Here is a 14,838-nt window from a genome sequence, read left to right on the forward strand (position 1 = left end):
GCCATGTGTGGTGCCTTTTTGAAGGTGGCTAGGAGGGAAAGAAACAGAAAAAGGGGAATCCTTGTGAAAGCACTTGCTGTAATACTTAGTAAAACTTGTAAATGTCCGATGGCAATCGACTATTTTATTACTTTGTTTATTTTTTAATATTAAAGGTTTAAATACATTGGCACATTAAAATAGGAAAGGTGACATAAGTCAGCCTGTTGTCTTAAGTCGTAACGCCACCAAATAGACTTGGAAGTGCAATGTTTAAGTTCTTAGTCATTCAAAAACTGGGAATATTGATCCCAAACTAAGTGAATGGTATGCTGCCATTCTGTGGGTGCCCAGAGATCAGCAGTTAGATGTTTCATGGTTGTTATGTAACATTGAGATTTGGCGTGTGGTTTTTTTTTTTTTTGAAAAGCACATTCCAATGAAGTAAAAAGTAGATGTAATATGCTGCTTATTTTTAACTTTTGACAGCCGACTAAGTGATGTTTTAAAGAGAAAACGACTGCCAAAACGTGGGCCCAGAAGGCCAAAGTATTCACCTCCAAGAGATGATGACAAAGTAGACAATCAAGGTAAATTAGTTTTAGAATAGACTGCAAAGTAGTCCATGAAGACTATTAGATAAATGAAAAGACACACATTGTGCCCACTAATCAATCTCAAATATTTAATGTGTACTAAATACTTCTGACAGTATAACAGAGGAGTCTTGGAAACTTGGGTATCTCTGAATGTGTTTTTTAATTTTAATTCTATCCCATTCCTTTTCTCTCCCCCTCCTCTCCCCTCACTCCCCACCACCCCCAAGCTAAAAGCCCCACAACTACTCAGTCTCCTAAATCTTCCTTCTTGGCAAGCTTGAATCCTAAAACTTGGGGGAGATTAAGCACACAGTCCAATAGCAACAACATTGAACCAGCACGCACAGCAGGAGTCAGTGGTCTTGCAAGGGCTGCCTCAAAGGACACCATATCCAACAACAGGTAACGTAATACATTCTGTTCTAAGAAGTAAAACTCTGTTCAGTAAGGATTAAATCAAACTACTTAATGTTACTTAATGCCCTGAATTTCAGCAATTAGCCTCTTTGGGTGAATGGTGAGAGCAAGCAGTGGAGTCATGTGTGGGAGAGGAAGAAAATAAGATGTGGGGGGGGGGGGGCGAAAAGTTGATAGGTAGAGGAGAAGGGGAGGGAAAGGAAGTAGAGTAGAAATTGAAAGAGAATAGGTAGGAAAGAGGAGTGCCTGGTGAGTGGAAAGTTTAGACCTGGGGGGGGGGGGGGGGGAAGAACTGTGATATGGAGAAAATGAAAGCCATGGGAGAGCTTTCTACAGGTTTGTCCTGGTGAGAAGGAGCACTTTATTGTGGTCAGAGATCACATACATGGGAACTGGTGCTCCCCATCTCCCAAGCATTACTTGCATATCATCTGAAAACTTGTTTTGCTGTGTGTGTGTGTGTGTGTGTGTGTGTGTATGTGTGTACGTGCGCAAATGTTAAATGTGGCATGCATTTATCAGCTTGTTCTTATATACTTTCTTGCAGAGAGAAAATTAAGGGTTGGATTAAGGAACAAGCCCATAAATTTGTGGAGCGTTATTTTAACTCTGAAAACATGGATGGAAGCAATCCTGCACTAAATGTATTACAGAGACTTTGCACTGCAACTGAACAACTCAACCTTCAGGTTAGAAATGGAAACTTGATTTGGAAGGGGTTTTTTGGAGGCAATGAAAAGGGTTAAGTGGGAAAAGAATTGCTATGCTCATAAGGAAGTTCTTATTAGTTTCTCTAGATAGTGTCTCAAACATCATCCTAGTTATGCTATCCAAGAGCCATCACCTTGTAACAAAGGAGTTTTAGTATGCAAATAAAAGTGCAGCAGTACTATTTGAGAAACTTAATGTATCAAAAAACCTTACTTCTGTATAAGTTCTTAAGTGACTTAACTTTCATTTCTAATTCTTATTTTTCCCCATTAATGATTTTTCAAATACACCTCTACCTCGATATAACGCTGTCCTCGTGAGCCAAAAAATCTTACTGCGTTATAAGTGAAACCGCGTTGTATTGAACTTGCTTTGATCCACTGGAGTGTGCAGCCCCGCCCCCCCGGAGCACTGCTTTATCGCGTTCTATCCAAATTTGTTATATTGGGTCACATTATGTCGAGGTAGCGGTGTAGCACTCTTTCAGTTATTAAAATTCCTGTCATTAAATGGCTGTAAAGCACTATTAAATTTCTCTCAGATCAATTTTTTTGAAAATTTCATAGTAGAATCTGTGGCATGATTAGGACTTCAGAGAGATGAGTGCGAAAGCATAGCATTTTCTTGAAGAGGTAGTAGTACTCCTTCATCTTGGCCAAATTTAGGATCCACTCAGAAATTAGATTCTAGTTTTAGAACAAAACAACTCCTGTGCTGTATTTGTCTCCTTGACAGCCTTAAAAGCAAGGCAGCTGTTACAGTTGAGATTCTTGTTGGACTGTATGGCACAGGCTTCAAGTTAATTTAAAATCCACACACACTTTAAACTGGAAACAGTGACCTACACAGCATGGTGGGGGAAAACGTTATGAAATGCAGAACATTAAATATCTTTCCTTTGTATTTTGAGAAACACACAACAGCACCTTGTATAACTTTTTTGTATTAGTGGCTCCTTTTTCTAAATGGGACAAACTGTGATCTTGCTACTAAATATTGTTACAAGTAATATCTAAGATTTCTCATTTCAATTATAGAAATTACTTTCCTGAGTTTTCAGTTCACTTACTTAATACAGAATTGTCAGCACTTTGCCTGTAGTAAGTTGCACAATTTTCCATCATTATTTCCCCTTTTGTATAGGTCTTCCATTCAGCAGCAGGAAAATGTAAATAAAATCACTGTTTTGGGCAATACTAATTGTGGGTGTTCTGCTGGGGGTACTAAAGTACAGAACCTTACCCTAATATGCTTTTTTTTCAGGTGGATGGTGGAGCTGAGTGCCTTGTAGAAATCCGTAGCATAGTCTCTGAGTCTGATGTCTCCTCCTTCGAAATCCAGCATAGTGGGTTTGTTAAACAGCTGCTGCTTTACTTGACATCGAAAAGTGAAAAAGATGCTGTAAGCAGGGATGTCAGATTAAAAAGGTTCCTTCATGTGTTTTTTTCTTCTCCAGTAAGTTCAGTGTATTTTTCATTTTAGTGTTTTTACATAGTGAGCAATATATATCTTCCTTATGATTATTTGCAGTCCAGCAACCTCCCTACCTTCAGAGCATGAGTGCGCCTCATTGGCATTTTACTAATATGACAACTTCAAAAAAAAAAAAAAAATGTGGCCTGCTTAAGTTCAGAGCTACTGTTGTTCCTCTCGGATACAGACTGTACTCACTGGGGAAGTACCACACAACAGGTGATACCATTTTCCAGAATGGTCTATTGCCTCTGGGGAGACCAAGAGAGCCACTGGATAAGATGCACATAATGGAGAGGGGGGACATTCAGGCAATAGTAATTGACTGTTTCTGTTCATTTCTCTTGGGAGTAATTTAAGTGATTAGTTTGGCTCATCAAAGAAAAGCACAATTGAAAGATGAAAATGTGTAAGAATGATCTGAAACTTCCATTAAACTTAATGTCCATAGCTAAAAGGGTGGGAAGGAGTGTAAATATTTTAAATATGTAAGGCTGTTACTGGGTTCTAGTAAACTTAGAAGTAAAGATGTCATTCTGTGTAGCAAATCGTTTGGCAGTTTTGGTTATCTTTGTCGACCATTAGGTCATCTGTAGAAATTTCAAGAGACACTGCATTAAAAAAAAAAATCTTAATTGTTACATTGTTTCAGAATGCATAAGATCTTTTTAAGACCTAGTATGTGCCAATTTTATTCCAGTCTTCAATATCAAATGAAGGACACTTGGAAGAGCATGTCTGTAGAAAACTCTGTATACTTTAGCATATGATCAGTGTTTATAGTAAGGCAAATCAAAAATCTTAACAGCCTCTGTTTTTAAGCAGTTGTCCACGTGAACCAGTCTGTGCAATAATTTGTAAAGCCCATTATCTAAACACATTTAAGTTGTGAATTTTTCTCTTTTTTAAAACTGAAGTGACAATGTGCTATTCTGGAAATGCAGTAAAGAGAACCTGGTAGTAACAAATAATTAGTGATATATAAGTATTGCTGTCAGTTTTTGCACTTAACAGCTTCAGAGAACACTGGTGCATTAATAGCTAAAGTAAATTATTTTGCATAACAATATGGCTAAATTAACATATTAACGCTCACAAAGCTGTTCAATAGAAAATATAACTAAAAAATGTGTTGCCTTCAACTTCAGCCTCCTGAAGAAGAATCTCTTGGAAGATTAGAGCCAGTAGGAAATGCACCCTTGTTGGCATTAGTTCACAAAATGAACAACTGTCTCAGTCAGATGGAACAGTTTCCTGTCAAAGTGCATGATTTTCCAAGTGGAAATGGAACAGGGAGCAGGTAAGGATTAATGCTCAGGTAACCCCTTTTTGCTGGAAGTTGCTGGTTTCTAGCACTTGTCCCAATGTTGGTAAAGTTTCAAGAGGCAATAGAAAACTTTGGCCTCTCTCAAAGAAAAAGGGAGCAATTATGCAACTGGCATTTGTCTTCAACTAACAGTTGTAAATATAACCATAGTGAGTGAGCATTGAACCTGGAATCTCAAGAAGACTATTTTAAAATATAAATTATAGGTGGAGGTGCATAATACGTATTTGCAAATTTTTAAACTGAAACTCTTGAAACTTGCTTTGTTTACTGCATAAAAACTTGGCATATTCATGGATTAATTCTCTTAAGCCTAAACTGAAGATTGTCTCTCTCAGTTTAGTCAGAGGAAAATGGATTTACTGCTAAGTGAGAAATCAATATTTTTCTTCAAGTGCTGGTCCCAATGAGTATTCCACCGTGGGTATACGTGCTCAGGAGCTGGAGAGTTCTGAAAGCGCTGTCCGGTGGTCTGCATGTGCACCATGACTCATCTCATGCCTCCGACCAAGGAGATAAAGGGTGGGGCAGGATGGACCCACTGTGTCTCCAGTTCCGTCTCACATCTGCATGGTCTGGGGCAGAACTTCCGGTGTCCCAAGCTTCAGCTTTATCTTTAAAAAGATACTTAGATATTTGTAAATAGTTTTTATATTCTAGAGTTTTAAAGATTTTGTTGTTTTGTTTTAGTGTTTGAATGAGGTTAGTCCGTTTCCCTGACCTGGTGAGCACACCTTTCCCTCCCTCCTTCCGTACCCTGTTTGGGTACTGAACTATGCCCATGAGTCCAGGCTTAAAAATTTGTGCTTCCTGCCTGTTGTTCTTCTCAATCAGCAGTTACCACCAATGCTGCTTGTACTGCTTTGGGGAAGCCCATGTCACATCAAGGCTCAGTATTTACCATTTGTTCCCCAGCTGTGCCCAGGAAGGGCAGGAGCTTTGCCTTAGGAAGCACATAATGTAAAAGGCTGTGAGGCCACAATCTGACCCATGTTGGGGGATCCGTCCCCATACATCAGTCTGACTCAGCAAGGCATGTGCCTCCTGCCACAAGGTCCAAATCAGGAGTGAAGGAATCTACTCATAGATCCCTCCGCAGGGTCTTGTCAGGAGAGCAGGGTGTGTTCTCGTAACATAAGTCTAAGTCTTCCTTCAAATCCATGTGGAAAAAATCTGATCCAGCCCTGCAAAAACCAAGCACTAGCTCAGCCCAAGAGAATTGAGTATGTCCTAAGTCTTGGAGATATGATAAGAGAGCCCACAACTCTAGGGCTCCATCAGCACTGGTTCACAATCTGGCAGTACCGGTGCCTCCAGCACTTCCCTGGCACAAACCCCAGGATGCACTGGCACTGACAGACAGATAGCCGAGAGCATCGATCACCCGTGGTTCCATCTTTGTCTTCAGGGGTTGTGACACATACTCTCTATTGTGGCTCCAGTAGTTTGGGCAGCCAGGATCACTCTCATTCTGGGGAAAAGCCAAGACCTACAGTCTCCCTGAGGACGTCTTAGCTCTTCCAGACCTGGAGTCTCCCACTCCTTTGGGTCCTTGCCTTTTGAGAGAAGTTATGACAGGGGAGCCAGCCTTTGGAAGCAGTATGTCTCCCATTCCATCTTTGGGCTATGATTTCCCTCCAGTGATACTGTCATTGAAACTAGAATCTGTTTTCGCCTCATTGGGAGATTCTGAACCGCCTGATGAACCATTATGCTTTTTCTCCTCCAAGCAGACTGGTAAAGTGTGTAACACCATGGTCAGCTTGGAACCAACTTCCACCTAATCATCTGCCTTGGAACCGTTGGTATCCAATGCAGTGGGGACCACCACAACCCCCATTCAGTCCACCCTATTGGCCATAATGAGGGCCATGGGACCAATACCATCCTGCAGAGTTTATCCGGTCTTCTAGGGAGTCGCCCGTCCCCTTCACTTTGAGGGGACAACTGGAGCTGCTTCTGGACCCTTCGGAGGAGGAGGAGTAAGTGGCAGTTCCACTGGATCTGATGAGATTGCTGTTTTCATTGCCAGATGAAGTGATGACTTGATGTCTCCATCTTGTTTTTCTCTTCTCTCCCCCCGTGCCTCTCTCCCCCCCCCCCCCCCGTGACTGTAAATAGTGCCAGGAACACTCTTGCGGAATAGAAGGGCAGCTGCATATTCCTCTTGAGGTTCAGAATCCTCAACACAAGTGCTGGGTCATCCTTCAGTCCTCTGACTCTAGTAGAGTAGCACTCCAATTAACAAAGTCATCCTGAACCCAGCTAGAGTGGTCTGGCATACCCCAGCTACTTACACCCCTACCACTAAGAGGGGAGAGAAACAGTACTATGTCCTAGCCAAGAGAGTGAAATTTGTGTTCTCACCCTGCTCCTAATTCTTTAGTGGTGCAAGCTGCCACAGAGATCTAGGCAGCAACACCCCTGTAGTACCCCTGCTGATCAGGAGGGCAAGCATCTCAACTTATTGGGAAGGAAGGTCTTTTCTTCTAGCCTCTAGTTCAGGATAAGCGAGACTTCCTGAACTATTTGAAATTCACTGACTTTATTGATAGTATTCCACAGCAGGACAGAGCTCATTTCCGGGCTCTCATAGAGGAAGACAAAATGGTTGCCAGGATTGCTCTCCAATCAGCAGTAGATGTGGCTGATATATCTTCCAGGGCAATGGTTACTGCCACTATCATGTGTATGGAATCATGGCTCCATGTTTGGGAGTTTCCCAGGGAGGGTCCAGAACATCGTTGAGAACCTGTTTAATCAGAAGACAGATGCATCCTTACACACTTTAAAGGACTCCAAGCACACCCTCTGCTCTTTGGAGGTAAATACACCTGCCACAAAGAGAAAATTCCACTGGCAACAATACAAGCCTAGACCAGTGGCTGAGCAGTTCTTCTATCAGAGACCTTATGAACCATAAGCGTCAGAGAGCTGCAGTGGATTCCTCATGCCAATCCTAACCCTCAGCTAAACATTGTTTGACTGGAGTTCAGGAGCTGCAAACAACTGAATGCAACACTTGCCAATTTCCATATGCCTTTTGGGGGTTGGCTAGCACTCTGCACACCTGGAGTGCAATAACAGCAGACAAATGGGTGCTCAGCATCCTCTATTCCAGCTATCCACTAGTTTGTGCCCCTACCCCCTCCAGAATCCTCTTTCCCACCCCCTCTCATGACAACATTCTCAGACAAGAAGTGGAAACGCTTACAATGAGGAGTGATAGAATGGGTTCCTCTTTAGTTAAAGGAGTAGTTTTTACTCGGCATATTTCCTAATTACCAAAAAGAGGCAATTGCAGACCTGTTATTCTTGACCTCTGCCATTTTAACTGCTTTATTGGCACTCAAGTTTCACAGGGTCACGTTAGCATCTATAATTCTATCCCCGGAAAAAGATGTGGCTTACAGCTCTCAACATGAGTGACTCCTATTTTCACAAGGACATCTATCCCACTCACTGACGCTTTCCTAGATAGATAGATGGTTATGACCACTTTTAGGAGAGTTGCCCTTTCCTCATTGCTACCACTCCCAGGCAGGTGAGTTTCCCAAGATGTTCTCTGTCGTAGAAGCCTATATTAGATATCCTAGTTTGTCTTCCCTTACCTCAACAATTAGCTCCTTGTTGCCAGGTCATGCCAAGAGCCCCAGACATCTACTTCGACAATGCTACAACTCTTCTCCCTGGGTGTGAGCATAAACACCAAAAATTCCATTGTCACCCCTGCACGCATTTTGGACTTGATCGGGATGCCCTTAAATTCCATCACTGCAAGGACTGACTTGCAGAGAAATAGGATTCAGACTGTGAACATCACCGCAGATCACTTCATAACCAACACCAGAGTGCCTATTAAAACCTCTCTTCTAGGCCATATGGCCTTGTGCACTTACATCATCTTTTGCAAGACTGTCTTTGTTGTGTGGCTTGAAATTGTGTACCTGCCAAACTGACAGTCCATTAGCACCATAGTGTGCTGTTCCTATCAAAGGGGTATAGTCCCTGTCATGGTGGAAGAATCCCCATCAGGTTTGCATCTGCATTTCCTTCCTCACCTCTGCACCAGACAGAATGATCATTACAGGCCCATCCCTATTGGGTTGGGGAGCTCACATGGGCAACAGTACAGCACAAGGTACCTGGACATCTTGAGAATTCAGGATGCATATCAATGTTCTACAGCTACAAGCAGTTGGAATCTTTCTTCTGTTTAAGATCACCATGCCCTCACAATGTCTGATAACTTCAAAAGTCTTATAGTAACAAAAATGGAGGCGTGAGCTCTGCACCCCTGTACACAGAAGCAATCAGTCTGTGAAACTGGTATATTGTCAGTCGGATTATCTTGTCAGCAGTCTACCTCCGAGGAAACCAGAATGCACTAGAAAACTTGCGGTCAATCATGAGTGGGAGCTTCATGACTCTGGGGTAAACAATATTTTTGATCCCTGAGGAGCCCCCACAATGGACCTGTTTGTCTCCCTGACATATACTGTTCCACGAGAGCCCTAGGTCGACACTCAGAGGGTGACAATCTTGCTCCTTCCATGGTCAGATCATCTGACCTTTGCCTTGCTTCCACTACAACACCTGCTTCGAGTTTTGTGCAAGATTCTGCAGGACAGGTCATGAGTTACTCTCATTGCCCCAAACTGGCCCACACTGTTTTGGTTCCCTAATATCCTATGCATGTCGGCTTCAGCAACAATCGTTATTTCTACATTTACTGGTCCCCTGACTTGGGAACAGCAACATTAGGCACCCTAATCCTCTGTCTAGGAGGTTATGGAAAGGCTTAATCAGTACTCTTCTGCCTATAAAAAGAGCCTACTCCTCAATGGGACTGAACAAGAGTGAAAGTAACTTAAAGGACTTACCGGTACACCGGAGTCCTGAGTGGGGAGCGTAGCCTCAACCGGAAGAGGCGGGGCCTTTCACTATTTAAAGGCCCTGGGGCGCCAGCTCTGGCTGGGAGCCCCAGGGCCTTTAAATCACCCCGGAGCTACCAGCTGCAGAGGCGGCTGGCAGTCCTGGTGTTCAGGGGCGAATTAAAGGGCCCAGGGCTCTGGCCACCGCGGAGCTCCGGGCCCTTTAAATCCCCACCTGAGCCTGGTTGCCGGAGCTCCGGCGGCGCTTTAAAGGGCCCAGGGCTCCCTACAGCGGCTGGAGCCCTGGGCCCTTTAAATCACAGCCGGGGAAGCCGGTCCAGTCCGGCATGGCTTACTGGCTCTTGCCAATACGCCGTACCGGACCGTACTGGCTTACTTTCACCTCTGGATTTGAACCTTGTTCTCTTAAGTACTTACCAAACCTCCTTTTGAATCATTAGCTTCTTGCTCCATGTCTATCTTCTCCTCCATAAAGGTTGCATTCTTGGTAGCAATCAGCTCAGCCAGGAGGACTGGTGAGTTTGGGGCATTGATCATGGATTGTCCTTGTGCATTGTTTCACTACATTCACATCCTAAATTCACCCCCAGAGTAGTCTTTCACCTTACTCAGTCTATCCACTTACCTGTGTTCTTTCCAAACCTCACGCACCCTCCAAAGAAAGGAGGCTCCATTCCCTTGATGTTAGACCTGCCTTAACCTTTACCTGCAGAAAATAAAAAAAAACTGGAAATCCCCTAAACTAATTGCTGCCTCAGCAGAAAGGGTCCAGGGTCAGGTTATAGTCTCGAAATGAATCTCAGGCTGTATTTTGCTCTATCAGCTGTCTAATCATCCCCTTCCTTACGGGGTAAGAGTTTTCCACAAGAGCGCAAGCAACATCTATGGCATGGCTTCAAGAGGTGCTTCTATTTGGTATTTGAGACAGCTACATTTGCTAGACAGGCACAGGATTCCTCTGCTTATACATCTTTTGGAACAGCAGTCCTTTGTTTGGCTCTGCCACCTAAGACCTCACACCCTCCTCCTTGTTTGAGTACTGCTTGTCAGTCACCCACAGTGGAATACACATGGGAGCCAGCACATGAAGAGAAAGTTACTTTATAGTAACTGGACATTCTCTCAGACTTGCTCCCGATCTGTATTCTACCACCAGCCATCCTTTCCCCTATGCTTTGGCTCTCCTCTATTCTCGAAAGAGAAGGAACTGGCGAGGCGGTTGGTCCGCCCCTCCCTTTTTCTTCTCAGGCAAAAGCATGAGGTGAGCCAGGGCGCAAGTGTGGACCAATGGACATTGTTTTCAAAATTCTCCAGTTCAGGGCACATGGAGCACATGTATACCCACATTGCCGGTTCATTGAGATGTGTGATCCCTGTTACTATAAGCTAAATAACTTTAACTCTTCCAAAGTGAAATGAGAATCTTGTGATGTTTGTATTACAATGCTAATGTTTGTATTGCATAATCTAAAAGAAGATTTAATATTCTTGGGTAATTATGCAGTTGAGTGAAAGTTGCTCCAAATAAAACTATTTTAAAAAAACATGTATGGAAAAGTTGGTATTGTACGTACAGGTCTGTCTTCTAAACTTGGTTTGAGGCAGATTATTAATGTACTGTAAACTTTAAAATTTCTGTGTGAGTCAGAGTCTAAGCCTTAAGGTTTTTGACTATATTCAATTAAGTTCTGTACTTGAATATAGCTACTAATGCAAGATCATCAAACATTCATTGGCTGTCATAGATCTAATTTATAATCTAGCATAAGAACCTTAAAGGTAATTTGGTGGGAGTAATTAGCAATAATCTGGGAAGTTTAGTATCTTAGAAAATGAGAATTACACATCTTTTATTTATTACATCCTAATCAATGCCTTTTATTATTCTTTTTTTAAACTACCATTAATGACTTCGCTTCCCATTGTCATACAACATGTGTTAAACGTGTGTCAGTGATATGGTTTATGCTGTTAAAGACTGTGGCATAGGTGTGCAGAGATGAAAAGATTTTGGGGGAGACTTTTTACTGGTGTGGGTGTGGAACTCTCTGAAAGTATTTCAGCTGCTTTTGGTCCAGGCTTAAGTGTTAGGAACTCCTTAGATTGTTGTAATATGCCTTTTTTGCTAAGGACAAGATTAACTGCTGATGGGAATTACACTTTTCAAGTGGATGATATCTTCTTTGCTTTGGATATCTTTCTTGAGAGTAGGAGAAAATATGTGGCGTTTAATTAAATTTTAAAGCAAAATCTGAGATCCCAAGATACTTTCTCTTTAGGGCAGGGACCATCTTCTTTTGTTCTGTTCATACAGTGCCTAGCACAGTGGAGTCCTGGTCCGTGATTAGGGCTCCTAAGTCCTGTTTACTCTCAAATCAAAGTATTTCATTAGATTTGTTTGTAATATTCAACATGCTGCATACCTTTTTCACCAAACCATACTGTGATAAATTTAATCTGCAATTTCCTATGAATTGTGGAGTGAATTTTGCATTGTAAATGGTGCAAGTTTAATTTTCTTATTAAATTTCTCAGCTAATGCAATTTGACTAATCAGTGGAGCAAATACAAATTTTATCAATTTCTGATTCAGATATTTGTAGGATCTTCTTAGAAAGTTAAGTCTAGCAGAGAATTGTCATTGCTAGATTACAAAGTACCTGGTAGACCAGACCTGCACCAAAAAGTTTGAAACTTCTGGTAGTTTCCCTTCCTCCACTAGTACATGGAGGTCAGGAGCAGCACTAGAAGGCTTAGCGTTTCACACTGCATCATCTGGAAAGAAGTGAACTGCAAATTAGATAAATGGAGAGTATATGGTACAGCAATGAGCAGAGAAACAGAAGATGGAGCATGTATAGAAACTAAGCAGATACTGAAAAAAAAGATGCAAATGAGTGGGTGTGGTTTTTGTTTTGTTTGGTTTTTTTAATCAAGCTAAAGGCAAAACTGATTAAGGATAAAGTGAATTGATATGGGAAATGTGCAGTACAAAACAAGAAAAACAGCAAAAAAGGGTGGAAAATACTTCCATATTAAATGAGACTCAGAATTGAATAAGGTGAAACCACTTCTGACTAACTCTTCAAATGTAAATGCTGAATGTTATGTGCCAAAAGCCACATTCGATTCAGGCATCTAAATGGCCTTATCCTCTCCTTTTAGCATATGCAGCCCCCACTGAAAATCAGATAATTTTATTGCAGTTCTTAATTTGACTTCTGGTGCTTGGCTTTAAGCATCAGAGTTTTAAAATATTGGCCTCAGCCTTGACAGCTTACAATTTCTTAGTCTTGTTTTCTATAATGAGTCCATTTGAGTATGAACATTTGAAAGTTTCTATTATTTGTAACTGAACCTTGTGTGTATGTAATGTATTGATTATACAAATGAACAAAGAAAATGGAATAATTGTAGCAACTTTTTTCACAAATTATCTTGAGTTTTTCTCTCAACAGAGGATCCCAAGCTTTAAAATTTTTCAACACGCATCAATTAAAATGCCAGTTGCAAAGACATCCAGATTGTGCTAACGTGAAACAGTGGAAGGGTGGACCTGTGAAGATAGATCCCCTGGCTTTGGTGCAAGCCATTGAAAGATACCTTGTAGTTAGAGGTATTTATATCTTGATATCTTGTACAGTGCTGAGCAGCCTGCTAGTGCTTAATAGATTTAGAAATAACCAAAACAGATAAGTCTGCATAAATCTCTTATCTGAGCACTATAAAAGTAAATGTCGGGGCAGTATTAAAGAGAGAAGATGATAAATTTGTTCAGCTGTCTGGGTAGGTTTACTCACTTTGTAGCTGTCTGTTTTCTCTCCCTAGAAGCAAGATTGTGTTTTATCAGTACCAAACTTTGCATTGCATGTAGTGTATGGTGCTACAGCCTCTCATCATCCTGTAGGCTGATGCTTTCCTCCTATATCTATATCTGTGGTGTATACCTTCCAATGTTGGTGCTAAGATCAAACATGAGGCTTGCATCTCCTAAATGTTAATTCTGTTTTAATGTGTAGCTGATATTTTTGAATGGAGTCTCTGAAAACAAAATGATATGGGATTAATATTTACATGTTATGAATAATCATTTAAATTACTTTATTCTGAAGTGCAAATAAGGACATGCAATTTGTCTTGGTAGGATATGGAAGAGTCAGAGAAGATGATGAGGACAGTGATGATGATGGATCAGATGAAGAAATAGATGAATCTTTGGTAAGCTGCTATTCTCTATGTAGAGTTGTATGGTGAGACTAATGAATCTGCTTCTTAACCTGTATTTACTTTGTTTTTATTGAGGCTGCTCAGTTCTTAAATTCAGGGAATGTGAGGCACAGACTGCAGTTTTACATTGGAGATCACTTGCTGCCATATAATATGACTGTGTATCAAGCAGTTAGACAGTTCAGTTTACAAGCTGAAGAGGAGAGGGAATCCACAGATGATGAAAGCAACCCTTTGGGAAGAGCTGGAATTTGGACTAAGACACACACCATATGGTAAGCTGGGCAGAGGGAGCAGGGAAGAATCTCTCTTCAAAGTTTTGGGTTTATGCTTTTTAAAGGGACTTGTATATATTAGGCCTCAAGACTGTTAAAGCATCTCTTTTGTAGGTAGCCTATAAGTCTGCTTTTTGATCACCGAGCAACTTGCTTTGATGGAAAAATACTTAGTTTGTAGGACCTACCTACCAAATGCTGATTGGCAACAGTTAAGATTCTTGGATTATATCACTCCCAGCTGATGGGGTGGAAGTTGATGAATTGTTTGGAAATACAAAAATAAAAGGGGGCTTCTCAAATGAAAGAAGCTTAAATTAAGGGAAATACTCTTTTATCAACCTTGAACAATTACAAACAATCGAGGAAAAATAGCCTGCTGCTCGAGGAACATTTTTGTGAGGCTTAAAAGTATTAATCGGTTTGGTAAAGCTTAATAAAAAATGCCACACAGGTTTGTTTTGTTTTAGTTTTTGTTTTGATTAAGGAATCTTCTGGTTATCCAGCCACATTGGGTATCTTGTATTGTCTCACTTAAGGCTGCAAGTTCCTTGAGGCAAGGGGCAGTCTTCTCTGTATGACTGGTACTGCATGTAGCACACTGATGTTCAACAATGTCTTTATAACTGTTTGCACCTGTAGTGCATCACAAAGTATTAAACTGATCAAGAACAAAGAACATGTTTTGGACTGAGTGCACTTCCTCGCTTTACGTCTCTCATACAGTGCATGAAATTGGCCATTTGTTTACTACTTCCTTTCCCCTCCTCCCACCCCAATATGTTCTATTTTCCCTTATGTTCCAAAATTTGCATTTGGTGGCTCCGCCAAATGTCTTGTTTGTTACCGCTTAAACTGTGCCGTTGAAATGAAATTCTGGTAACCTGAGTGAATCTACTGTTTTTATTTTCAGGTCTGTTGTATTCCAGAACCAT

General features: G+C 41.4%; 1 protein-coding gene across 16 annotated transcripts in view; it reads left to right on the forward strand.

The window, feature by feature from the left end:
* Positions 1-14,838, forward strand: part of TRIP12 (thyroid hormone receptor interactor 12) — a 166,769-nt gene that overhangs the window by 112,774 nt on the left and 39,157 nt on the right. For 9 of the 16 annotated variants that reach the window (XR_010590363.1, XM_065556938.1, XM_008165915.4 and 6 more), the window contains 8 exons: positions 469-569; positions 806-980; positions 1,543-1,684; positions 2,970-3,161; positions 4,328-4,479; positions 12,845-13,017; positions 13,546-13,619; positions 13,704-13,903. Coding sequence is in view for 14 of the 16 variants with exons in the window: in XM_065556938.1 (XP_065413010.1) it covers positions 469-569; positions 806-980; positions 1,543-1,684; positions 2,970-3,161; positions 4,328-4,479; positions 12,845-13,017; positions 13,546-13,619; positions 13,704-13,903 (1,209 nt within the window). In the remaining 2 variants the exon portion in view is untranslated. The remainder of the gene's footprint in view (positions 1-468; positions 570-805; positions 981-1,542; positions 1,685-2,969; positions 3,162-4,327; positions 4,480-12,844; positions 13,018-13,545; positions 13,620-13,703; positions 13,904-14,838) is intronic. The other 7 variants (XR_010590364.1, XM_065556944.1, XM_065556939.1 and 4 more) reach the window with 1 other exon arrangement.

This window comes from Chrysemys picta, chromosome 9 (genome assembly GCF_011386835.1).
Source record: "Chrysemys picta bellii isolate R12L10 chromosome 9, ASM1138683v2, whole genome shotgun sequence".
Classification (NCBI taxonomy): domain Eukaryota; kingdom Metazoa; phylum Chordata; order Testudines; family Emydidae; genus Chrysemys; species Chrysemys picta.